A 26,683-nucleotide genomic window follows, 5' to 3' on the forward strand; every position below is an offset into this window, starting at 1 on the left:
CTTGAAGTTTGAGGGTAGCCTTTGTTGGGCTCAGAAAATGATGCCCCAACGTATGGTACTTTGGCATGCTGAGTACTTTGAACTGAAGGACATTGGAAGGACTTGAGAAGTAAAGTCTCTTTCTGACCTTCTGCCCTTCTTTCTCTTGCTTCCCTTTCTCCCCAAGGCAGGCCGTAGTAACCGAACCCCACTCCCTCAAAGATAGTCTTAAAACCTAGAGGCTGGGCATGGTGGCTCACGCCTGTAATCCCAGCACTTTGGGAGGCTGAGGTGGGTGGATCGTTTGAGGTCAGGAGTTTGAGACCAGCCTGATCAACATGGTTGAAACCCAGTCTGTACTAAACATTCAAAAAATTAGCCAGGTGTGGTGGCACATGTCTGTAGTCCCAGCTACTCGGGAAGCTGAGGCAGAAGAATCGCTCTAACCCAGGAGGCAGAGATTGCAGTGAGCCGAGATCGCGCCACTGTACTCCAGCTTGGGTGACAGAGTGAGACTTTTCTCAAAAAAAAAAAAAAAATCTAGAAATATAGAAATATTAATCTAACCTTTATATGTAAGAGCTGGCTGTAAAGAAATTGCTCTTACTTACCTTGTCTGAAAGTAGAACATAAGACTCATTCCAGAAAGGGTCCTGCCCTGTACATGGGAGGAAGAAATGCCACACAGAGAAGCCAGGAATTTAAAAGGACAGGCCTTGCTGGATTTTCCCACTCAGTTTATTACTCATTCCCTTTTTGTCTAATCACATTTCTACACAGCTGTCCACTCTATTGAATCTAAATATTAAAATGGATGCTTTTCCCTTGGGTCTTTGGGTCTTCATTCTGAAGCCTCCTATGTTTCATGAAACTTTGATTAATTTGTCATGCTCTTCTGTTGTTAAACTGTCTTTTGTTTATAAGAGTGTTGGCTGTGAGCCTTATGATGGGGAGGAAAGGTATCACAGCCTTTCGGCGCCTACACCTTTAACATACAGTGAGTTTTTATTTTACCTGAGACACCATATACATGGTTATAATTTTTTAAATGTTTATACCATATTTGAAGCTCTTTTGAAATTAAGATGCTTTTAGATGTATTGGTGTTTGTGTGTTCAAATTGAAGTAGTGTCATAGGCTCAACAATGACTATCCGTGCTCTATAAGATCCTAACCACATATATTCTTATTCTGCTTTTTGTTCAGATACTGAAAGAAAATGCCAAATAGAAAGGGGAGTCGGAAGTCTCTATTAAGCATCATTGAATAAGTATGACAGAATAAGGATTCTGCCAGAGGAGCAGAACCAGGAGTTAGATCAGGGATTCATTATAAGAAATTGGTTTACACAGTTGTGGGGGCTGGCTAAGCAAGTCTAAAGTCCATAGGGATCAGTTAGGAAGGGGTGATCACAAGCAGGCTGGAATCCCGTGGCCATGAGACTGTCCCAGGTGAAATCAGATTGGAGGGAAGGGCGATTAATTGCAGACCCAGCTGCTGTTTGGATCGCTTCTTTAGAGAAGGCCTAAAAAACCTCTTCTAAAGGCCTTCCAAGTAAATTCAGCCAACCCTGGATAATCTCACTTTTGATTAAGTAAATCAGCTGATTAGGGACTACAGGGTTTGATTGAATAACTGCTTGAAGAAAGCGTGTGTGCTGCTAAGCAGCAGCCTCCCTTCTGTTCCTCAGCTCTCAAGAGAATATCCCTTGTCTCCTTCCCTAACAGGAAACATACTAGAGAGGGAATTCTGGGGGCAGTAGTTCAATCAAACCAAGTTGACACATCAAAAGTCATCACAGATGATAAAATATGTCTGGTAAAACATGGATATTGCTTTAAATGGCTGTTAATTCTTTCTTTTATAAAGAAGATTTCTTGAATTTTGATAGCACTATTTTGCCTAATTTAAGAGAGAAGAATAAAATCTGGCCAATATTCAGAAACTTTATTAATCATAAACACGTGAACACTTTTTTAGGCTATGTGCTTACTAAATGTTTGACGTTTCTTGTAACTGCATTCTGTTTTGCCTTAGGATACTTTTTGACATCACACAAGAAGATGTTTTGTTTCTGGCTTCACCTCTGACCTTTGATCCTTCTGTTGTGGAAATATTTCTTGCTCTATCAAGTGGTGCCTCTCTGCTTATTGTACCAACTTCCATCAAGTTGCTCCCATCAAAATTAGCCAGTGTTCTCTTTTCCCGTCATAGAGTGACTGTTCTGCAGGTACATTTTAGTAGCAGTGAATTTTTTTTTTTATCATTTTTCAATATTTTAAGTGTTTTAGAGAATATTTTGTATTCCTATAGTTCTTTACAATGGATTAATATAATCTGGTTAGATTATCAAGGGTTATCTCCTCATGATGTGACTTTTTTTGTTTATTTGAAAATGAAAAAAGATAAGTGAATTCTGCCTAGAAAATTATTTTATTATGTATTTTGTGCATACTGTAATAACTAGAGGACCTTGACTTTGACTCAGATTTGTTGGATTTGAGAAGGATAGGCTGCCTCTTCTGTCTTAAAATCTATGTATATTGTGTTTCTCATGAAAAACTAGTATAAGTAAATTAAATTATAATCGAGTTAGGAATATAGATTTTCTTTTTTTTTTTTTTTTTTTTTGAGGCGGAGTCTTGCTCTGTTGCCCAGACTGGAGTGCAGTGGCCGGATCTCAGCTCACTGCAAGCTCCGCCTCCCGGGTTTACATCATTCTCCTGCCTCAGCCTCCAGAGTAGCTGGGACTACAGGCGCCCGCCACCTCGCCCGGCTAGTTTTTGTATTTTTAGTAGAGACGGGGTTTCACCGTGTTAGCCAGGATGGTCTCGATCTCCTGACCTCGTGATCCACCCGTCTCGGCCTCCCAAAGTGCTGGGATTACAGGCTTGAGCCACCGCACCCGGCCAGATTTTCTTATTTTTACATCAGTATACTTTACATTAACCTACAGAAACAAGTATTTTCGAAATTTGGCTCTTTAAAATATTATTTAAATGTGTATCTGACTGGTGATTAGGTCATGCAGGTACACAAGTATATGACTGGTACACAAGCTTTAAGCTACTACAGTGTAAGTAGCTAAAGGTACTAGAGAATTAGCAATATTATATGCATATCATAATATGTAAATATCTTTGTTAAGTGTTTAACTGCTGTGAGCCTTAGGTTTTATCTGTAAATGGAAATAATACCCATCTCAAATAGAATTAAACGAGACAGTGTAGCATAGTTCCTGATTGTGTGTGTGAGTCCATTCAGGCTGCTGTAACAAAATACCATAAACTGGGTAGATTATAAACAACAGACATTTATTTCTTTTTTTTTTTTTTTTTTTTTTTTGAGACGGAGTCTTGCTCTGCCACCCAGGCTGGAGTGCAGTGGCCGGATCTCAGCTCACTGCAAGCTCCGCCTCCCGGGTTTACGCCATTCTCCTGCCTCAGCCTCCCGAGTAGCTGGGACTACAGGCGCCCGCCTTGTCGCCCGGCTAGTTTTCTTTTGTATTTTTAAGTAGAGACAGGGTTTCACCGTATTAGCCAGGATGGTCTCGATCTCCTGACCTCGTGATCCTCCCGTCTCGGCCTCCCAAAGTACTGGGATTACAGGCTTGAGCCACCGCGCCCGGCCCAGACATTTATTTCTTACAGTTCTGGAGGTGGGAAGTCCAATATTAAGTCATCAGGAGATTTGATCTCTCACGAGGGGCCCACTCGCTGATTCATTAGACTGCAGTCTTTTCACTGGGTCCTCACATGATGGAACGGGTTTTATAAGGGCACTAATCTCATTCATGAGGTCTCTGCCTACATGACCTAATCACTTCACAAAGGCCCTACCTCCTAATACCATTGCCCTGAAATTTAGAATTCATTCCTTCTTTCCCTTCCTTCCTCTCTCCCTCCCTCCCTCCTTCCCTCCTTCCCTCCTTCCCTCCTTCCCTCCTTCCCTCCTTCCCTCCTTCCTTCCTTCCCTCCTTCCCTCCTTCCTCCTTCCTTCCTTCCTTCCTTCCTTTTTTGTCTCTCTCTCTCTGTTTCTTTCAACAGAGTCTTGCTGTGTTGCCCAGACTGGAGTGAAGTGGCATGATCTTGGCTCACTCTACCTCCTGGGTTCAGGCAATTATTGTGCCTCAGTCTCCCCGAGTAGCTGGGATTACAGGCGCCTGCCACCACACCGGGCTAATTTTTGTATTTTTGGTAGAGACAGGGTTTCACCATGTTGGCCACGCTGATCTCACTCCTGGCCTCAAGTGATCCTTCTGCCTCTGCCTCCAAAGTTCTGGGATTACAGGCGTGAGCCACTGCACCTGGCCTGAGAGTTAGGATTTCAACATACGAATTTGAGGGGGAGACACAAACATTCAGACTATGGTGTGTTATATTCATGTACCTATGTGCATATGTGCATCTTAATTATTAGTTTCCATTGTCTTTTTTTTTTTTTTTTTTTAATTGAGACAGAGTCTCACTCTTGTCGCCCAGCCTGGAGTATACTGGTGTGACCTCAGCTCACTGCAATCGATGTCTCCCAGGTTCAAGAGATTCTCGTGCCTTGGCCTCCTGAGTAGCTGGGATTACAGGCATGTACCACCATGCCCAGCTAATTTTTGTATTTGTAATAGAGACAGCATTTTGCGATGATGGCCAGGCTGGTCTTGAACTCCTGGCCTCCTGGCCTCAAACTCCTTAATCTGCCCGCCTTGGACTCCCAAAGCCCTGGGATTACAGATGTGAGCCTCCACGCCCAGCTTCCACTTTCTATTTTGATAAACTAAAATTATCAGGTTTTTATCCAGGGTAACAATAGTTGAGAGGATATTAAATTTCTGCTACAAAAACAAAATTTGATACTTTGAACTTTTTTAAGGCAATGTGTTTTTCATCCTAATTCATGTATATATATGAACTGAGTATAGCAGTGTGGCTTGTTGGGTGTGAGGGGATATAAATTCTCATCTGTTAGTGAGTCATTCCATGAATTCTGTGGATCTGGGTAAGATTTTACTATAACTGTTTTATTTACCTGTAAAATTCAAAGAGCATATTTTTCAGGGGATGTTTGCAAAGTTCCTTGACAGATTTGACTGATAGTTACTAAAAGGGAAGGAGGCTTTGCTTCTATGTCAGGTCAATGAATTCTACGTCTGTAAATCTCATCCCCTTGTTTGATGTTTTAGCACTATCTCAGATAAATTTACTTTAGCAGTTGTTTTTAACCTTTTTGGGATCAAATTTTTCTGAGAAACTGACAGAAACTTACTCTTTTCCAAGAACCTGACAAATTTTGCATATAGTTTCATGGTGATTTTATTTATCTCACAATAGTTATTGGGAATATCATCAGCGGATCACATTTGACTTGGTTTGAGTAAGGAGGAGCGGTATAGAAGCTGACAAGCTGTCCTTTCTTTTGTGTAAGGTACATGCCTTTTCTTATTCTGAATTTTAGCTGTGTTGTCAGGGTTCATCTTTTCTTTCCTAAGTCCAGTTTCTTTCAAATGATATATAAGTCATCAAGGATTTTTGCTTTAATATAATATACTCTTTTTTATTTACTAAAGTGGTTGTTATATATATTTTATTTACAAATAAAAACCTTACCCGGACCTAATTGGACACGAAGCAGGGCTCTTAAAAGCTGTCAAGGCCAGGCGTGGCTCACGCCTGTAATCCCAGCACTTTGAGAGGCCAAGGATCACCTGAAGTCAGGAGTTCAAGACCAGCCTGGCCAACATGGCAAAACCCCGTCTCTACTAAAAATGCAAAAATTAGCCGGGCATGGTGGTGCACACCTGTAATCCCAGCTACTCAGAAGGCTGAGGCAGGGGAATCTCTTGAATCCAGGAGGTGGAGGTTGCAGTGAGCCAAGATCACACCGCTGTATTCCAGCCTGGACAACAGAGCAAGACTCAGTCTAAAACAAACCAACGAACAAACAAAAACAGCTGTCAAACACATGCTACTAAACCTTTGAAAATTGAAAAGAATAGAATATCTTGAGTTACTATGGGAGAAAAAGGCCCCCAAAGTGAAATGGACTAAGCTCTGGAGGAAATTAAAGACCTCTTTTATTTGTTTCAGGAATTAAGGAGTTTCTTGGGAAAGAAAGGATTGATTTTTTGGTTTATCACAAACCTGAAATATATTTGGACATTTTTTATTTACATACTCTGGGTAACAAAATTGTATTATTTAAACTTGATGCCCTTTAAAACTTTTTTTTTTTGAGACAGGGTCTTGCTTTGTCACCCAGGCTGGAGCGCAGTGGCACGCTTACGGCTCACTGCAGCCTTGACATCTGGGGCTCAAGTGATCCTCCCACCTCAGCCTCCTGAGTAGCTGGGACCACAGGTGCATAACATCATGCCTGGCTAATTTTTTAAATCTTTTGTAGAGACAGGGTCTCCCTGTGTTGCCCAGGCTGGTCTTGAACTCCTGGGTTCAAGCAATCCTCCTGCCTCAGCCTCCTAAAGTGCTACGATTACAGGCATAAGCCACCATGCATGGTCTAAAAGTAAAACATTTTAGAGTAAAATATTAGGTTAATACCTAGGAATGTGTCGGCATAATAATGTTTTCCATTTTTCCTGAGTTTTTCCTTAGTAAACTTGGAAGAAACTTTAACATTCCCTATTTTTTCTATTATCTGCCAAGTCTCATTTTTGTATGTCTAGAATGATTTACTAGCAAAGGATGTTGACTTATATTCTGCCCCTCAATTTATCATTTCAGTTTATGAGTATCTGAAAAGTATTTCCATTTTTTTATTTTTCATTTTTTATTTTTTTGAGATGAAATCTTCCTCTGTCATGCAGGCTGGAATGCAGTGGCATGATCTTGGCTCACCGCAGCCTCTACGTCCTGGGTTCAAATGATTCTCCTGCCTCAGCCTCCTGAGTAGTTGAGAATACTGGTGAGTGCCACCATACCCTGCTAATGTTTGTATTTTTAGTAGAGACAGGGTTTCAGCATGGCTAGGCTGGTCTCGAACTCCTGACCTCAAGTGGTCTGCCCTCCTTGGCCTTCCAAAGTGTTGGGATTATAGGCGTGAGTCACCACACCCAGCCTCCATTTTTTTGTTTTGCTGAGTATTCATAGATGTGCATGTATTTGTTGATTTCAAAGTTGATATTATCCTTAACACCAGAAATTAGGCCACAACATTGAAATTTGGCTTAGTGAAAATGAAGAGCCAGAACCATTTTATCCCTTATTTTGACAAGAGATTTTCATTATGATAAACCTCTTGGCATAACAGTTAAGAGCATGATTTAGGATGCCTTATAGTGTTGCCGTCATAATTTATTACTAAAAACCAGAATCTTAACTGGGACATAAGTACCTATGAGGGTGTAGAGTCATTCTACTATGTATATGTTTTGACAAGCCATGACCTTAAATCATTTTTCTGAATTAAAATTCAAGTCGTCTGTTACAACTCCTTATGGATTTTATTGAGAGAAACAATTTAAAAATCTTTATTCCCATGTGACTTTTGGCTCTGGCCAAGTGAAGAGATTAACAGATTATCTTCCCCAAAAAAAGCAACTATAAAGCTGGACAAAATGGAAAAAAACAAACAAACAAGTACTTCAACATTTGGAAATCAACCAGAGACATATAGCAATCTTAGAAATGTTTGTTTTTGAAAACTGCTGAATTTTGTGTAAAAATAGTGGAACTTCGTGGCATTCTGGTATGGGTCTGCTCCTATCATCCCCACCCCAATTCAGTCAATACACAGATTCTGTCTGTTTGAAGGGGCTCACTTAATTTGTAATAGTCAGTAACGCCCATGACCAGCTGCAGCATCTGTGGAAATGATGAGCTTGAAGTAGGCCAGTAGGGAGGCCTACAGCTCCTTAGCCTGAGAGTTCAACAGCTCTTCTAGCCTGAGATTGCAGTGGTGGTGGGATAAGCATATTCCTGGCTGAGGTTATGCTACTTGAAGCTACTCAGGAGGCTGAGGCAGGAGAATCGCTTGGACCTGGGTGGTTGAGATTGCAGTTAGCCAAGATAGTGCCACTGCGCTCCAGCCTGGGAGACAGAGTGAGAGTCCGTCTCAAAAATAAATAAATACATAAATAAAAGAACATAAGGCCCGGCACAGTGGTTCACGCCTATAATCCCAGCAATCTGGGAGGCCCAGGTGGGTGTATCATCTGAAGTTAGGAGTTTGAGACAAGCCTGTCCAACATGGTGAAACCCCGTCTCTACTAAAAAAATACAAAAAAATTAGCCACGAGTGGCTATAATCCCAGCTACTCAGGAGGCTGAGGCAGGAGAATCGCTTGAACCCGGGAGGCTGGAGGTAGATGTTGTGGTGAGCCGAGATTGTGCCACTGCACTTCAGCCTGGGCAACAAGAGTGAAATTCCATCTCACAAAAAATAAAAAGAAGAACATATATTTTTAAATAAACAACTAAGCAGCAACATCAGTGGCCACATATATGAGGGGAGGCAGACTTCATGGATTTAGTCCAGGAAGGTTACTAGCAAAGAAATGTACTAGCAAAAACAAAAACAAAAACAAAACCAAGCAACAATAACAATTTTATAAGGATAAGATTGTCAGTACATCGGTAAATACATTGTTATATCAATAAGATGTAACAATTATACATGTATATCCACCTAAAACTAGCTTCCAAATACATGAAACAAAAATGGATAAAATTGAAAACATAAATAGACAACTCAATGGTTGGAGATTTTAACACCCCACTTTCAATAATTGATTGAAAAACTAGACAGAAATCAGCTAGTATCAAAGACTTGAACAGCATTATCACCTAAATGCCATATATAGAGCACTCTATCCAATGATTGCAGAATTCTTTTTAAGCACATTTCATAGGATAAGTCATATGCTAAGCCATAAAACAAGTCTCAGTAAATTTAAAGGTGACTATTTGGGATTTATCCCAGGAATGCATGTTTGGTTTAATATCCAAAAATCTATTGATGATATACACTACTTAAAGAATAATGAACAAAAAGCACATACCTATCTTAACAGATGCAGAGAAAGGATTTGACAAAATCTAACACCCATTTATAATTTTTTAAAAAGCTCCTAACAAACTAGAAATAGAAGGGAACTTTCCCAATATGAAGAAGGGCACCTACAATAGAACTACAGGTGATATGACACCATACTTGATAAAAGACTGAATGCTTTGACCCTAAGACTGGGAACAAGGCAAGCAAGTTTGCCTTTGTCACTTCAACATTCTAGTGGTTCTTGCCAGTACAATAAGGCAGGAAGGAAAAAAATTAAAGGTGCTTAACGTTGGACAGGAGGAAGTACAACTCTCTGTATATGCAGTTGGTGTGATCCTGTATATAGAAAATCTTGTAGGAGGGTGGGGGTGTATTTGTACATATATATTTATATGTATATGTATTAAAGAAAAATCTAAAAATGAAATTAATATTTACAGTAGCATCAAAAACAATAAAATAGGAATAAAGCTAAAGAGCAAGATTAGTACACTGAACACTATAAAACATTGTTGATAGAAATTAGAGACCTAGGCTGGGCGCGGTGGCTCAAGCCTGTAATCCCAGCACTTTGGGAGGCCGAGACGGGCGGATCACGAGGTCAGGAGATCGAAACCATCCTGGTTAACATGGTGAAACCCCGTCTCTACTAAAAAAAATACAAAAAAAACCTAGCTGGGCGTGGTGGCGGGCGCCTGTAGTCCCGGCTACTCGGGAGGCTGAGGCAGGAGAATGGCGTAAACCCAGGAGGCGGAGCTAGCAGTGAGCTGAGATCCGGCCACTGCACTCCAGCCTGGGCGACAGAGCGAGACTCTGTCTCAAAAAAAAAAAAAGAAATTAGAGACCTAAATAATATTTTGTCTTTATAGATTAGAAGTTTTAATATTGTTGAGATTGCATTTCTTCCCAAATTGACCTGTAAATTAAACACACTTTCTAGCAAAATCCAATAGGCTTTTTTGTTAGAAATGAGTAAGTTGATCCTAAATTTTATATGGAACAGTGAAACCCAGTTCTGATCCATACTATAGAATACTACTTAGCAATAAAAAGGAATAAAACTGTCGATACACTCAGCAGCAGAGATGAATTGTATCTATTATATTGAGTGAAAGAAGCCAGGCCAAAGCAGGCTACGTATTTTATGATTCCATTTATATAAATGGAATACATAATTTCTATTCATAATTTTATATATAATTTATATTAATGGAATTATACAAGATTATTCTGATCTATAGTGACAGAAAATAATCAGTGGTTGTCTGGATAAGGGATCCAGTTGGAGAGGAGACTTAGAGTGGTACACAGGTAATTTTAATTTTGGGAGTGATGAATATTGCTGTCATCTGAATGTTTGTGTCTCTCCAGAATTCATATGTTGAAATCTAATCCCCAATCTGTTGTTGTTAAGATGTGGGGCCAGCCGGGCGCAGTGGCTCAAGCCTGTAATCCCAGCACTTTGGGAGGCCGAGACGGGCGGATCACGAGGTCAGGAGATCGAGACCATCCTGGCTAACACGGTGAAACCCCGTCTCTACTAAAAAAAAACTACAAAAATCTAGCCGGGCGAGGTGGCGGGCGCCTGTAGTCCCAGCTACTCCGGAGACTGAGGCGGGAGAATGGCGGGAACCCGGGAGGCGGAGCTTGCAGTGAGCTGAGATCTGGCCTCTGCACTCCAGCCCCGGCGATAGAGCGACACTCCGTCTCAAAACAAACAAACAAACAAACAAACAAACAAAAGATGTGGGGCCTTCAGGAGATGACTATGTCACGAGGGTGGGAACCTCATGAATGAGATTAGTGCTCTTATAAAAGACGCCTGAGGTTGCTTGTTGGTTCCTTCTACCATGCGAGAACACAACAAGAAGGTACCATCTGTGAAGTAGAGTATTCACCAGACAGTAAGTCTGCCCACACCTTGATCTTGGACTTCCCTATCTTCAGAACTGTGAGTACTACATTTCTTACCTAGTATACAGTATTTTTGTTATAGTAATCCGAATCAACTAAGACAGTTATGTTCATTATTTTGATTGTGGTGATGGTTTTGCTAGTATATGTGTCTATCAAAACATATTAAATTGTATACTTAAAATAGTTTATTATATGTCAGTTATACCTCAATAAAGCTTTTGTTATCAATCTTTATTCATTATTGTTTTACTTAGGCACATTTTTAAAGGAAAATTTGTATTAATTATTTTTATGTACAGAAAACTCAGCAGTGTACATTTAACCCAGTTTAGTGGCAAGTTCTTTAGCATTTGCCTTTTCGAGCTTGGCGATGTGAGCCACAGACTTGGGAGCCAGGACATTGCCACATCAGTGACGGTGGATCTCATCGTGTCTGTCATTGTAATTGGTCCTGATAGATTCCACTAGCTTAGCCAAAATGCCTTTGTCTTCCAAGTTAACCTGTGTGAAGGCGACAGTGGTACAGGTCTTCCTGTGGACTAGACATCCCAGTCTTGCCTTCCCCTTGATAATGCACTAAGGGACCCCCATTCTACGACACAGGGCAGGCAAGAAGACAACTAACTCGATGGGATCCATGTCGTGTGCAATCACCACCAGCTGAACTTTCTTGTTCTCCACCAAGGTGGTGATGGTGTTAACTCCTGCTGGAAGGACAAGTGGTCTCAGTGGGGATGTCCCCTTTGCCAGCAGCTTTCTTCTTGGCCCAGGCCAACAGCCTCTGCTTCTTTTCTTGCTTTGTCTCTGGTCTGTACTTGTGGGCCAGTTTAAGCAGCTAAGTAGCTGTTTGGTGGTCCAGGGCCTGGGTGAACTGGTTAATCGCGGGAGGCACTTTCAGCTGCTTATAGAGGATGGCTCTCTGCCACTGCAACCTGATCAAGAGGGGCCATTTTACAAAGCGGGTGAGGTCTCTTTTGGGCTGGATGTCCTGTCCAGTGCTGAAATTCTTAGGCCTTTTCTCAAACAGGGGATTCACCACTTTCTTGGCCTCCTGCTTCTTCATGACAGCAGGGGCCAGAGCCACCTTCTTTCCCTTGGCCTTCTTTCCTTTCGGTATCTTGGATGGCGGGAGGAGAGAGCTACTTAGGCACATTTTTAAACCCTTTTGAGTACTTTTTATACCGAGTAAGAAAGGAAAGGTAAATTGATTTTATAGATTTTGTCCTTTTTATCCTTAAACCTTTTTGTATGAACTGTATGATGAAATATAAGTAATATTTTTGTTTGAGTTTTTTTCTAAAGCATAAGTGATATCCACATTAGGAAGATAATGTTGTGCCAGTTGGCTCTCATGCCTGTAATCCTAGTGCTTTGGGAGGCCAAGGTGGGAGGATTGCTTGAGCCCAGGAGTCCAAGACCAGCTTAGGCAACACAGGCTCTATTTGTACAAAAAATTTTAAAAATCACCTAGGTGTGATGGTATGTGCCTGTAGTCCCAGCTGTTCAGGAGGCTGAGGTGGGATGATGACTTGGGCCTGGGAGGTTGAGGTTGCAGTGAGCTGTGATCATGCTACTGCACTCCAGCCTGGTCAACAGAGTGAGACCCTGTCTCAAACAAACAAACAAACAAAAACAAAAACAAGAAGATAATGTTGTACCAGTAGTTTTCCAAATGGGATTTCCCATTTGATAAACACAGCCTTAATTTCCATGTGGGCTCTAAAAACTTTCTAATAATAACTACAGTGCTTACCTTTTTAAAGAAGTGAAGGGAAATAAATAAATTATTTTTAATGTATCTACAGGCAACACCAACATTGCTTAGAAGATTTGGATCTAAGCTTATCAAGTCAAATGTTTTGTCAGCCACTACTTCTCTTCGAGTATTAGCCCTTGGTGGTGAAGCGTTTCCATCATTGACAGTTCTTAGAAGCTGGAGAGGAGAAGGCAATAAAACACAAATATTTAATGTTTATGGTATCACAGAGGTATCAAGTTGGGCAACCATTTATAGGATTCCAGAGAAGATTCTTAACTCTACTTTAAAGTAAGGGTCTTCATTATACTGTGTATTTCTAGGATCTTAACACTGACAGTGTTTTTGGTTTTGATAGGCGCTGGGGTAATAATTTTAGAAACATGATTGTATCTGATATTTTAAGTTGGGAATCCAGAACCTTCCTTACTATAGCTGGTGCCAAGATACTGCTACAGATTTTCGTACTAAATAGTAATGAATAACATATATGATTACCTTTCCACCTAACCTTTTCCTCTTGTCAGTCTTTGAATTATAGCATAACAAACTTTTTTTCTTTATTTGGTACAGTATGATTTAAATATATTGGAAAATACTCTATTCAAATGAAAAATTTTAAATCTGTTCTGGATCTTATTTTCATAGATGTGAATTGCCTGTACAACTGGGATTTCCACTTCTTGGAACAGTAGTTGAAGTCAGAGATACTAATGGCTTCACAATTCAGGAAGGCAGTGGCCAAGTATTTTTAGGTTGTTTTATATTTGTTGATTGGGAATTTTTTTTTCAAGAAAAATGGTCTGATGTGTTAATTTTATTCCTTTCCTGTTTTTCTTTTGTCTAGCTCATGCTTTTCAGTGATAATTTTTAATCTCATTCATATAGTCATGAAATACCAAATGTTAAAATAATTATTTCAGATAATAATGTCTACTACATTAATAAAAGTAATTTAGAAACTGTAACTTGGACCTTCATGTTTATATTTATAGCCAAAATTATATTTAATCAGTAGTCTAAGAATTTTTAAATCTATAAATTTTAAGAAATAAATTTCATTTTATGTCTTTGCTTATTCAAGTCTAGTTTTATGAGATAACGTTTTAAAATGAGCCCCTCTTTTAGTATTTAAATTTTGAAACTTAGTCACCAAACCTTTGGAGATGTTGTTGATTTTGCGGTTTTTAATATATTTCCCTTGAATTTTTATGACATTGGTGTTTATGTCTTGGGAAGGTGGCAGAAACAGAGTGTGTTTTCTTAATGACGAAGTGACAGTGCCACTTGGCACAATGCGAGCTACAGGAGACTTTGTGACTGTGAAAAATGGAGAGATTTTTTTTTTGGGACGAAAAGACAGTCAGATCAAACGTCATGGCAAACGTCTTAACATTGAACTTGTGCAACAGGTAGAACTATTTAAATATTGACTATCTATTAATATATGTAAATATTAGAAGCAGCTACCACCAATTTTCTGTGCTGGGGTCTCTATTATTTACACCTGACATTTTGTGTTAGTGATGAATTACAATAAAAGGTATGAATAATTCAGGGTGCCCCTTATCCTCAGCATGAAGAGATGGTTATTCTTTAAATAAGTGACAAATTGGATTTTAATATTTGTGAAATTAAACTGGCTTATTTTGCTTTAGGACCTATTATTTTGGAAAATATTATGAACCCTATGTGCAAATAATAGTAACAGTAGCAAAGCAATTTTAAAAAAAATCTCCAGTGTATTCCAACATTTAATTCAGCTGTTTTCAGACATTAAAAAGTAAGCTTTTAGGAAGCTTGTTTGTAAATATCCTCATTGGCAAATTGGGATAATCTCTCTTATAGGTTGCTGAAGAGCTTCAGCAAGTGGAGTCTTGTGCAGTTACATGGTATAATCAGGAAAAATTAATTCTCTTCATGGTGTCTAAAGATGCTTCAGTAAAAGAATACATCTTTAAAGAACTGCAGAAATATCTTCCAAGTCATGCAATCCCGGATGAGCTTGTATTGATTGATTCTCTGCCATTTACATCCCATGGTAAAGTAATTTAAAGCAGATATGTTTCAGTGCCAATTAATACTAATTGTATTCATAACTAGCTTAATGATCACATAAATCTTTATTATTTTTGTAAATGGTACTAGCATTTATTATGATAGACCCTCTTTTGAACACTGTATAATTAATTCATTTTATCTTCAGAAAATCCTGTGGATAGGTGGTATTATTCCTATTTACAGATAAGGAAAATAAGGCTTAAAGAGGTTAAGTAATTTGGTGGGGCATAGTGGTGAGCGCCTGTAGTTTCAGCCATTCAGGGAAGCTAAAGTGGAGGATGACTTGAGGCCAGGAGTTTGAGGGTACAGTATGCTCTGTTTGTGTCTGTAAATAACTACTGTACTCCAGACTTGGCAACATCTAAAAAAGAGGTTAAGTAATTTTCCAAAAATCATTTTGCTAGTTAGTGATTATATTAGTATAGTAGTCAGGGTTCTCCAGAAACAGAACCAATATGTAGATATGTAAAAGATTTATTGTCAGGAATTGGCCCGTGCATTTATGGAAGCTAAGAAGTGTAATCTCCCTTTGGCAAACTGGAGACTCAGGAAAGTCAGTGCTGTATTCAGTCTGTGTCCTAAGGTCTGAGAATCAGGGAAGCTGATGATGTAAATCCCTGTTTGAGGACAGGAGGAGATGAGATGTCCTAGCTTAAGCAGTGACACAAAGAGGGTGCATGCCAGGTGTGGTGACTCACGCCTGTAATCCCAGCACTTTGGGATGCCAAGGCAGATGGATCACTTAAGGTTGGGAGTTTGAGACCAGCCTGGCCAAAATGGTGAAACCCTGTCTCTACTAAAAATACAAAAAGCATTAGCCGAGTGCAGTGGTGCACGCCTGTAGTCCCAGCTACTTGAGAGGCTGAGGTGGGAGGATCGCTTGAGCCCAGGAGGAGGAGTCCAGGAGGAGGAGCCCAGGAGTAAGCCAAGGTTGCACCACTGCACTCCAGCCTGGGCAACAGAGTGAGACTCCGTCTCAAAAAAGAGAAAGAAAAAGGGTGCAAATTCTTCCTTTCTCTGCCTTTTTGTCTATTTTGGCCCTCAACAGTTTGGATGATGCCCAATCTACTTTACTGAGTCCTTAATTAGATTCATATACTAATCTCATCCAGAAGCACCCTCACAGACCCAGTCAGAAAAATGTTTAATCTGGGCACCCTGTGGCCCACTCACATTGACACATACAATTCACCTACACAGTGGTAGAATTGATATTTTGTCTAGGACTGTTTTTTATTTTAATTTTACTTTTATTATTGTTTGCTTTGTCTGTCTAGCACTGTTTGACTTCAAAATATATAATCTTAATCACCATTATATTGCCTTCCCAATTTCATTTTTATTTAATATATACTTCAAAATGCAGTAAGTGCTCAGTTAGTGGAACCTATTTCTTTAACTCTTGAAATAGAGATAAATTGGATAAATATTAGCTCCTTGTTTTCTTTTTCTTTCTTTTTTTTTGGATACAGGGTCTCACTTCTTCACCCAAGCTGGAATGCAGTGGGCAACCAGGGCTCACTGCCGCAGTCTCAACTTCCTGGGTTCAAGTGATCCTCCCATCTAAGCCTCCCGAGTAACTAGAACTACAGGCCAATTTTTAATTTTTTTTGTAGAGACAGGGTCTTGCTGTGTTGCCCAGGCTAGTCTTGAACACCTAGCCTCAAGCGATCCTCCCACCTCAGCCTCCCAAAGTGTTGGGGTTACAGGAGTGAGCCACTATGCCTGGCCTGTTTCTCATCTATTTCTCTCTACATTCTTGGTAGCATCAGACAACTTTTTAGAATTCATTGTCGACAACAAACTCTTTATACAATTTCTGTGTTGTACAAAAAAAAAAATGTGTATGGCTAATGAATATATAAAGGCTTTGAGTGAAATTTGAAAATGTTTTAAAACATTTGTTATTTCTCTTTTATATTAAGGCAAAATTGATGTTTCTGAGTTAAACAAGATATATTTAAACTACATAAACTTGAAGTCTGAGAATAAACTCAGTGGGAAAGAGGACCTTTGGGAAAAATTACAGTATTTGTGGAAGGTACAATTTTTAAGTTACAAAATTATTATTATAAGGAGGTCATTTTATATCTTTAGGGAATGCTATCATCCTAACAAGTTGGATAAAATTTTCTGAGAATGTTATTGCTATCCAGATGTTAGGTATTACGGCTTCATTTATCCAATTTGTATTAAAATGAAGGTTAGATTCTCTACTGTAAGACTAGATTAAGTTCCCCATGAAGAAATTTATTGAAAGTGAAGTAGTCATAAAAGGCACAAGTAGACAAAACCTGTTTTGACATAACTTTTCTCTAAGAGGATCGGTGGAATGTAGTAACACTCTTGTCAGAGCTGAGAAAATAGCCAGATCTTGCTATAGCACAGTGTGTTGTCTGTTAGGCTTAGGGCTTACATCATTATTCCAAAAGAACTTTCAGTAACAATATGTATTTCTACTTGAGAGAATTTTTTAAATATATCTCAATAAATTAATAAATTTTCTTAAATAAAATACAGATTTTTCACTTCTAAAGGGTTCTGAAAAGAGGATGTAATTGTGTAGCCTTATCTAAAAATAGAGGGTATCTAAGATAAAAGTCTCATCTACTTCATTTTTAGATTCTTGGAAAGGAATTTTGATTTATATGAAGCAACCAAAGACAAATTATTCCCATATTATAGAAATACTGGCTATTGGTATCTTGTGGTCTTTATAATGAATAAATCAGATGTTTTTGTCCCAATTTTATGGGTAAGAAAACAGCTCTAAAGGGAAGTATATTTTGTACTTTTAGAGTGAATTTGTGACAAAATTGGTAGCACAGTGATCTCCTTTAGCATAAATAAAATAATTTAAAACTTTATTTTATTATTAAAAGTATTTATTTTATATTTATAATTGTTATTATTATTATTATTATTATTATTATTTTTGAGACAGAGATTTACTCTGTTGCCCAGGTGGGAGTGCAGTGGCACAATCTTGGCTCACTGCAACCTCCACCCCCGGCTTCAAGTGTTTGTCCTGCCTCAGCCTTCTCAGTACCTGAGATTATAGGTGGGTACCACCACGCCCAGCTAATTTTCATGTTTTAGTGGAGATGGGGTTTCACTGTGTTGGCCAGGATGGTCTCGAACTCCTGACCTCAGGTGATCCACCCACCTCAGCCTCCCAAAGTACTGGGATTACAGGTGTGAGTCACTGTGCCCAGCCTATATTTCTAATTATTAATGTAGGTACTCTCATCTCTCTATATTACCTGTAAATGTTGAAGTCTTTTGATTTTAGACCTTTACGTCACATATTTCTCTATTCTCTCATCTGTAGTCTACTCTGAATCTCCCGGAAGATCTTTTGAAGGTTCCTGATGAGTCACTCTTCTTAAATAGTGGTGGAGATTCCTTAAAGTCCATCCGGCTCCTCAGTGAAATTGAAAAACTTGTTGGTACATCAGTGCCTGGGCTTCTGGAAATTATTCTCAGCAGTTCCATTTTAGAGATTTATAATCACATTCTTCAAACAGTGTTTCCAGATGAAGATGTGACATTCAGGAAGAGTTGTGCCACAAAAAGGAAACTCAGCGACATTAATCAAGAGGAAGCCAGTGGAACATCTTTACATCAGAAAGCTATCATGACTTTAAGTTGCCACAATGAGATTAATGCTTTTGTTGCACTGAGCAGAGGGAGTCAAATTTTGTCTCTGAATACCACTAGGTTTTCAACAAAGTTAGGACATTGCTCTTCAGCCTATCCTTCTGATTCAATTTCACAGACCAACATTCAAAATGTGAAAGACTTAAATTCTCCAGTTCTTATTGGGAAGTCAAAAGATCCATCCTATGTTGTGAAAGTTTCTGAAGAGTGGAAACCTGCGATAGGGACTCAGAAAATGGAGTTACATGTGAGGTGGAGGTCAGACACAGGCAAGTGCGTAGATGCCTCACCGCTGGTTGTAATACCCACTTTCGATAAGTCATCTACAACTGTGTACATTGGTTCCCATTCTCATAGAATGAAGGCAGTTGACTTTTACTCTGGGAAGGTGCAATGGGAACAGCTTTTGGGAGATCGAATTGAATCCTCAGCATGTGTATCTAAGTGTGGAAACTTTATTGTGGTGGGTAAGTTTTTAAATTTGAAGTTTGTGGAGTTAAATTGAATTACCATACAATAATCTTCATAGGCACAAGTTAAATTTTTAAAATATCTATGTATGATGGGTTTGGTTGCTGTCAAAAAATAATAGTCAACCCTGTGCTGTTTAACAATGTGGGCCTTGGTGTCAGGAGTCCCTATTTGAACCTATCTCTATAACTATTATGAGGTCTGTGACCTTTGGCAGGTTACTGAACCTCTTAGAATGTCACTTTCCTTGTGGGTAAAATGGGAATAATAATAAAATGTGTTCCTGGCCGGGCGCGGTGGCTCAAGCCTGTAATCCCAGCACTTTGGGAGGCCAAGACGGGTGGATCACGAGGTCAGGAGATCGAGACCATCCTGGCTAACACGGTGAAACCCCGTCTCTACTAAAAATACAAAAAAAAAAACTAGCCGGGCGAGGTGGCGGGCGCCTGTAGTCCCAGCTACTCGGGAGGCTGAGGCAGGAGAATGGCATGAACTCGGGAGGCGGAGCTTGCAGTGAGCTGAGATCCGGCCACTGCACTCCAGCCCGGGCGACAGAGCGAGACTCCGTCTCAAAAAAAAAAAAAAAAAAAAAAAAAAAAATGTGTTCCTGCATCGCAAATACCCCAAAACTCAACAACGTAGAACAACACAGATTATTATCTCATAGTTTTTTTTTTTTTTTTTTTTTTTTTTTTTTTTTGAGACGGAGTCTGGCTCTGCCGCCCAGGCTGGAGTGCAGTGGCCGGCTCTCAGCTCACTGCAAGCTCTGCCTCCCGGGTTCACGCCATTCTCCTGTCTCAGCCTCCCGAGTAGCTGGGACTACAGGCGCCCGCCTCGTCGCCCGGCTAGTTTTTTGTATTTTTTTAGTAGAGACGGGGTTTCACCGTATTAGCCAGGATGGTCTCGATCTCCTGACCTCGTGATCCGCCCGTCTCGGCCTCCCAAAGTGCTGGGATTACAGGCTTGAGCCACCGCGCCCGGCCTATCTCATAGTTTTTATGGGTTAGCAATTCAGGAGCAGCTTAGCTGGTAGTTCTGGCTATAGCCGTCTGAAAGCTTGACTTGGGTTGGAAAATCTGCCAAGATAGCTCATTTGCATCACTATTAGCAGAAAGCCTCAGTTCTTTGCTGATTCTGACAGGAATCTTCAATTCTTGCCACATGCTCCTCTCTCTAGGCTGCTTGACTGCCCTTACAACATGGCAGCTAGCATTCCTCAGAGTGAGTGATCCAGGAGACAGCAGGAAAGGAGGAACAGAGTACCTTTTATGACCCAGTGTCCCAAATTCCATACTATCATTTTTTGTTTTCTTTTGTTAAGTAGAAGTACATAACTCAGCCAGGCGTGGTGGCTCACACCCATAATATCAGCACTTTGACAGACCAAGGCAGACGGATCACTTGTACCCAGGAGTTCAAGACCAGCCTGGGTAACATGCAGAAACTCTGTCTCTACAAAAAATGCAAACATTAGCTAGCTATGGTAGTACATGCCTATAGTCCCAGCTACTTGAATGGCTGAGGTGGAAGGATCACTGGAGCCCAGTAGGTTGAGGCTGCTGTGAGTGGTGATTGTGCCACTGCACTCTGGTCAGAGCAAACAGAGCAGGACTCTGTTTCAAAATAAATAAATAAATGAAAAATGCATAACTCAGTTCAAGCCACACTCAAGGGGAAGAGAATTAGGCTCCACCTCTTGAAAGGAAGTGCATCAAAGAATTCATGGACTTCTTTTTTTTGAGACGGGGTCTGGCTCTGTCGGACTGGAGTGCAGTGGCGTGATCTCGGTTCACTGCAACCTCCGCCTCCTGGGTTCAAGTGATTCTCCTGTCTCAGCCTCTTGGGTAGCCGGGACTACAGGCACATGCCACCACGACCAGCTAATTTTTGTATTTTTTTTTTTTTTTTTGAGGCGGAGTCTCGCTCTGTCGCCCAGGCTGGAGTGCAGTGGCCGGATCTCAGCTCACTGCAAGCTCCGCCTCCCGGGTTTACGCCATTCTCCTGCCTCAGCCTCCCCAGTAGCTGGGACTACAGGCGCCCGCCATCTCGCCTGGCTAGTTTTTGTATTTTTAGTAGAGACGGAGTTTCACCGTGTTAGCCAGGATGGTCTCGATCTCCTGACCTCGTGATCCGCCCGTTTCGGCCTCCCAAAGTGCTGGGATTACAGGCTTGAGCCACCGCGCCCGGCCTAATTTTTGTATTTTTAGTAGAGTTGGAGTTTCACCATGTTGGTCAGGCTGGTATTGAACTCCTGATCTTGTGATCCACCCGCCTTGGCGTCCCAAAGTTCTGGAATTACAGGTGTGAGCCACTTCGCCTGGCCTCCTGGACATATTTTAAAACCACCAGAATCTTTATCAAGCTTTTGGGAGAATTAAATGAGATAATTGTTTATGAATCCATTGGTGCCTTGCTAGGAATATGCCACCACACCTGGCTAATGTTTGAATTTTTTGTAGTTAAGAGTTTCTGCAGGTTGCCCAGGCTGACCTCAAACTCCTGGGCTCAAGCGATCCACCTACCTCAGCCTTCCTACAGGCGTGAGCCACCATGTCTGGTGAGCATTTTTTCAAAGTGCTCATTAAGTGTTAGCTACTACCTGCTGCTCAGTTTCATTAAGGTATAGGTGACTTTATTAGGAATATGGGGGTCCTGGGTATAGTATCTCCCCCTGACTACAACTCTCTTTTTACTCTCCCAGATATGTTAGGTTTCATTTTATATGCTCATGGAATCTTCATCAAAACTTTTCAGACTAAAGGCTTAGGAATAACTTTTCCTACTTGTGCTATCCTAGCAGCAATCTACTTGAATCTGAATTTGATTCTTCCTTCTTCCCCTTTAAACAACAGCATTTTAAAAATTATACTACAGGGCACTTTCAGTAATACAGCTGAAGGATAAGAAACTGCTGAATTGTTTCCCAAAGTGACTAAACTGTTTTGCGTTTGCACCATCGATGTGTGAAGGTCCAGTTGCACCACATTCTTGCTAGTACTTGGTATTGTCAGCTTTAATTTTTTTTTGTTATAGCCATTGAAATAATCATGAATGGTGTTTTATTGTGGTTTTAATTTGCCTTTCCCTAGTGACTAGTGATGTTGAACATCTTTTTTTTTTTTTTTTTTTCCTTTTTTTGAGACAGGGTCTTGCTCTGTCACCCAGGCTGGAGTACAGTGGCGTGATCATGGCTCACTACACCCTCGAACTCCTGGGCTCAGATGATCCTCCCACCTCAGCCTCTGGAGTAGCTGGGACTACAGACATGCACCACCACACCTGGTTAATGTTTGTAACTTTTGTAGAGACAGAGCTTCTGCAGGTTGCCCAGGCTGGTTTCAACCTCCTGGGCTCAAGCGATCTGCCCACCTCAGCCTCCCAAAGTGCTGGGATTACAGACCTGAGCCACCATGTCTGGTGAGCACCTTTTCATAAGCTCTTTTGCTATCTGTATATCTTTTATGAAGTGTCTATTGAAATCTTTTTCCCTTTTTTAAGTTTTTTAAATTGAGTTTTAAGAATTGTTTTATGTATTCTGAATACAAATAATTTATCAGATATATGTTTTGCATGTTTTCTCTCAGTCTGGGGCTTGTGTTTTATTCTCTTAGCATAGTGACATAGTGTCTTTTGAAGAGGAGTCCTTTATTTTGATGAAGTCCATTTTAATTTTTTTAATGGGTCATGCTTTCAGTGTCATCTTAGCGATCTTTGCCTAACCGAAGTTCAAAAAATTTTCTTCTGTATTGTCTTTTGGAATTAAACTGAATTGACAGAAATCTTTACCCAGGTGAGTTCTGGGGTGCTCTACTATGTAGGACATTTCTCTTTGTCATCTCTGAGCTGGTCACTACTCTCTTGCTACTAACTAATAACTGCCAGGGGAAAAAAAAGCATAAAAAGTACATTGGGAATTGGGTCTCAAATGAGTGGCAGTGGCCATAGGCAGAGCCATCTAGAGAGTGGACGTCAATGAAATTGCCCTAAATAGCTGTCCCCAAATTCTACGTCTCCTGATTTTCTTCTTTTTTTTTTTTTTTTTTTTTTTTGAGACGGAATCTTGCTCTGCCGCCCAGGCTGGAGTGCAGTGGCCGGGTCTCAGCTCACTGCAAGCTCCGCCTCCCGGGTTCACGCCATTCTCCTGTCTCAGCCTCCCGAGTAGCTGGGACTACAGGCGCCCGCCTCTTCGCCCGGCTAGTTTTTTGTATTTTTTAGTAGAGACGGGGTTTCACCGTATTAGCCAGGATGGTCTCGATCTCCTGACCTCGTAATCCGCCCGTCTCGGCCTCCCAAAGTGCTGGGATTACAGGCTTGAGCCACTGCGCCCGGCCTGATTTTCGTGATCTCCAGGGAATTCAGTGACCTTCACTTTGTAAATTTGAACAATCTGTACTTCCAGCTAGGTTATTTTGACTACACCAAGGTCAAGGACTCCTGCCCTGTCTTCTCATCCATAGCAGCAATTTGGGAAAAGTAGTTTAGTTGTTAAGAGCATAGGCTCTAGAGCTTGACTTCTTAGATTCAAATCTTGGTTCTGCCACATATGAACTGTGTGATTTTTCCCCAGTAATTTAGTCTCTCTGTGCTTCAATTTTATCATCTATAAAACGTGGTTATAATAGTACTTACTTCACTGTGAGGATTAAATGAATTAATAGATGTAACATACTTAGAATAGCACCTGACACATGGTAAATGCTCAATGAACATTGACTGTTAATGTTAGCACTTCTTAAACACCTTCTATGCACTGGGCATTTATTCACATTATCTGAATTGTCACAATAACCCTGGAAGTAGATGACTCCACATTCTGCAGATGAATAATTTGGGGCTTAGCAACACTGGGTGATTTAAATGCCCAATGATAGTTGTGATGAAATCTGAATCCAGATGCGTCAAAAATCTCTCTCCACCACAGTGTGCTTTATTATTTTTTCAGTAGTGAAGCACTTTTTTTTTTTTTTTTTTTTGAGATGGAGTCTCGCTCTGTCGCCCGGGCTGGAGTGCAGTGGCCGGATCTCAGCTCACTGCAAGCTCCGCCTCCCGGGTTTACACCATTCTCCTGCCTCAGCCTCCGGAGTAGCTGGGACTACAGGCGCCCGCCACCTCGCCCGGCTAGATTTTTGTATTTTTTTTTTTCAGTAGAGACGGGGGTTTCACCGTGTTAGCCAGGATGGTCTCGATCTCCTGACCTCGTGATCCGCCCGTCTCGGCCTCCCAAAGTGCTGGGATTACAGGCTTGAGCCACCGCGCCCGGCCGTGAAGCACTTTTTAAAAATAAGTATGTAAAAAAAATTAGTGAAGTACTTTTAAAAGACAAGATATATCTACTAAATAGATATTTTACACAAGTGATTACTAATTCAGTTTCTGCTTTACATTGCTAAAATGTAAGCCAGATAAGCTGATCATAGAGCCTATGTATAAGAGGAGGACTGAATATAAATAGCATGATATAGGCTAAAGAATTATTTTCCAGTAATATATCTATATCAAATCTTTTGTGCTTTGTTTCTTGGCAGGCTGTTATAATGGATTAGTTTATGTTCTGAAAAGTAATAGTGGAGAAAAATACTGGATGTTTACTACTGGAGATGCTGTCAAAAGCTCAGCAACCATGGATCCAACCACAGGACTCATTTACATTGGATCTCATGACCAGCATGCATATGCTTTAGATATTTATGTAAGAATTCACCTCAAATTAACTGGGCATGGTGGCACATGCCTGTAATGGTAGCTACTCCAGAGGCTGAGGTGGGAGGATTGGGTGAACCTGGGAGGTGGAGGTTACAGTGAGCCAAGATTGTGACAATGTATTCCAGCCTGGGTGACAGAGTGAGACTGTATCTCAAAAAACAAAAAAAAAATTTACCTAATTAGTCTAATATCATAAGCATAGAAGCATTAAATTTCTAATACTTAGAAGAAGAGTGAGTAACTGTCAGGTGCAGTTGAGCCTTGGAACAGATATTAACTATTTCCCAAGCTTATCACTGTGGTCTGGGAAGAATAAAGCATTAAGTCTTAATATCTTAAGACCTTTTTAACTTCATTACCAAATTTACCACAAATAAGTGTGCTACTCAGAGTTTTGGAATGTAAAGAATTTAGGATTATCATCTTGACAGTAGAAAAAAATGACAAAGGAAGATATCAATAAGATATTTTAAGACCTGATTACATAAAAATTAAAATGTTATATAAGAATTATGAAATTAAGCTGGGAAAATTTTTGAAATAAATGTGAAAAAGGTGGAAATTCATTTATGTTTATAAATATTAATGAAAATGAAGATCAAATACAAATTATGAAAATATAAAGATCCAGATAGATAGAAAAATAAACAAAGGACATAAATACACAGGACCCCAAAGAAGAGATGACTAGTAAATGTGTATAAATAGTTCATAAATTTAATAATCAAAGGAATGAAAATTAAAAACTCTGAGATAGAGAAACAAATGGTATTAGATTAGGAAACATATTCGTCATAACATTAAATGCTGATGAGAGTGGTAAGAGGTTGTAACTAGTGAGGCCTCTAATGAAAATGATTTGATTTGACCATAGGTAACAATATCATATCCTTGGTCCAATAAAATTATTTTTTTAGAAATCCTGGCAAAATAATCAGAAACATAGTCAAATATACGCATTAAGATGCCTATTTCTAAGTTGTTTATGATACCTAGAAATTCCAAAAAACATTCAATGATAAGATAGAGAAATTATTTATGTTCATATGGGATATTATGCATTAAAATTATGTTTAAATAATATTACAAAATCAGTGAGCAAAACGTGATACCAAGTTGTATATTCAGAATGATCTCAACTATATTAAATCATGTGTGTGTATATACACATATTCTCAGATGTGTGCGCACAGACATACACACACACCCATACCCCAAAAAGAAATGAGAAAATGCTAAAATGTTAACACTGATTGTCTCTGGGTGGTGTCCTTTGTCTTTATATTAATATGATTCTCCACAATAGGCATGTATTTTATACTAAAGAAAAAAGTATGTTAACTAAACAGACATAATATCATGAAGGGTAGGATATATGGATTTGTTAACCATCAGCAAAAACAAATTAATTTGTTTTCTTATTTGCAGAGAAAGAAGTGTGTTTGGAAGTCAAAATGTGGAGGAACTGTCTTTTCCTCTCCGTGTTTGAACCCGATTCCACATCATTTGTATTTTGCTACATTGGGAGGACTTTTACTGGCTGTAAATCCTGTAGGCATAAAATAATACATATTGATTTTATTACCTATCTTTTCTTTAAATTTTTGAAATTTTTGCTTTGAGCTCTGAAAGTTTGAGTAGTTTTCAGTTATAGTAGTCCACATACACCAAACTAGAATTCATTAAAAATGATTGATACAAGATCTAGAAAGATAAGAAAATTTAAATTTCTGTATATGTATGTGTGTATATATATATATATATATATATTTTTTGTTTTGTTTTGTTTTTTGACAGAATCTTGCTCTGTTGCCCAGGCTGGAGTGCAGTGGTGCAATCTCGGCTCACTGCAACCTCCGCCTCCCGGGTTCAACATTGACAGATTTTTTTTCATCATATTAAGAACTTTATGTCCATCATAGGGATAGCTCTTAGGTGCTAGTGTTTTTCTTTGCTGCTTTTGTTGCAAGCCTTTCTCCTAGTTCTCATAAATAGCACTGATTGATTTAATATATGTATACCAGCTTCATTTATGTCTGCTTACCCCTATAGCGTTTTCTGCTATTTTAGTTCTACCCCTAGGAGATGTATAAGTTTGTTTTTTAAAGGGTAACTGATTAGTAGGATGATGTA

The 26,683-nt window shown here is 39.7% G+C and overlaps 1 protein-coding gene and 1 pseudogene across 13 annotated transcripts in view; one reads left to right on the forward strand and one right to left on the reverse strand.

The window, feature by feature from the left end:
* AASDH (aminoadipate-semialdehyde dehydrogenase) overlaps positions 1-26,683 on the forward strand; it is a 48,871-nt gene that overhangs the window by 15,479 nt on the left and 6,709 nt on the right. For 6 of the 13 annotated variants that reach the window (XM_033214602.1, XM_033214607.1, XM_033214611.1 and 3 more), the window contains 9 exons: positions 2,017-2,209; positions 12,705-12,946; positions 13,304-13,410; positions 13,895-14,067; positions 14,504-14,696; positions 16,642-16,757; positions 18,048-18,843; positions 24,373-24,536; positions 25,979-26,101. In XM_033214602.1, the coding sequence (XP_033070493.1) occupies positions 2,017-2,209; positions 12,705-12,946; positions 13,304-13,410; positions 13,895-14,067; positions 14,504-14,696; positions 16,642-16,757; positions 18,048-18,843; positions 24,373-24,536; positions 25,979-26,101 (2,107 nt within the window). Of the gene's footprint in view, positions 1-2,016; positions 2,210-12,704; positions 12,947-13,303; positions 13,411-13,894; positions 14,068-14,503; positions 14,697-16,641; positions 16,758-18,047; positions 18,844-24,372; positions 24,537-25,978; positions 26,102-26,683 lie in introns of those variants that run through there. The other 7 variants (XM_033214609.1, XM_033214612.1, XM_033214604.1 and 4 more) reach the window with 6 other exon arrangements.
* On the reverse strand, positions 11,167-12,052 carry LOC117086248 (annotated as a pseudogene).

This window comes from Trachypithecus francoisi, unplaced genomic scaffold, assembly GCF_009764315.1.
Source record: "Trachypithecus francoisi isolate TF-2019V2 unplaced genomic scaffold, Tfra_2.0 Lachesis_group1, whole genome shotgun sequence".
Classification (NCBI taxonomy): domain Eukaryota; kingdom Metazoa; phylum Chordata; class Mammalia; order Primates; family Cercopithecidae; genus Trachypithecus; species Trachypithecus francoisi.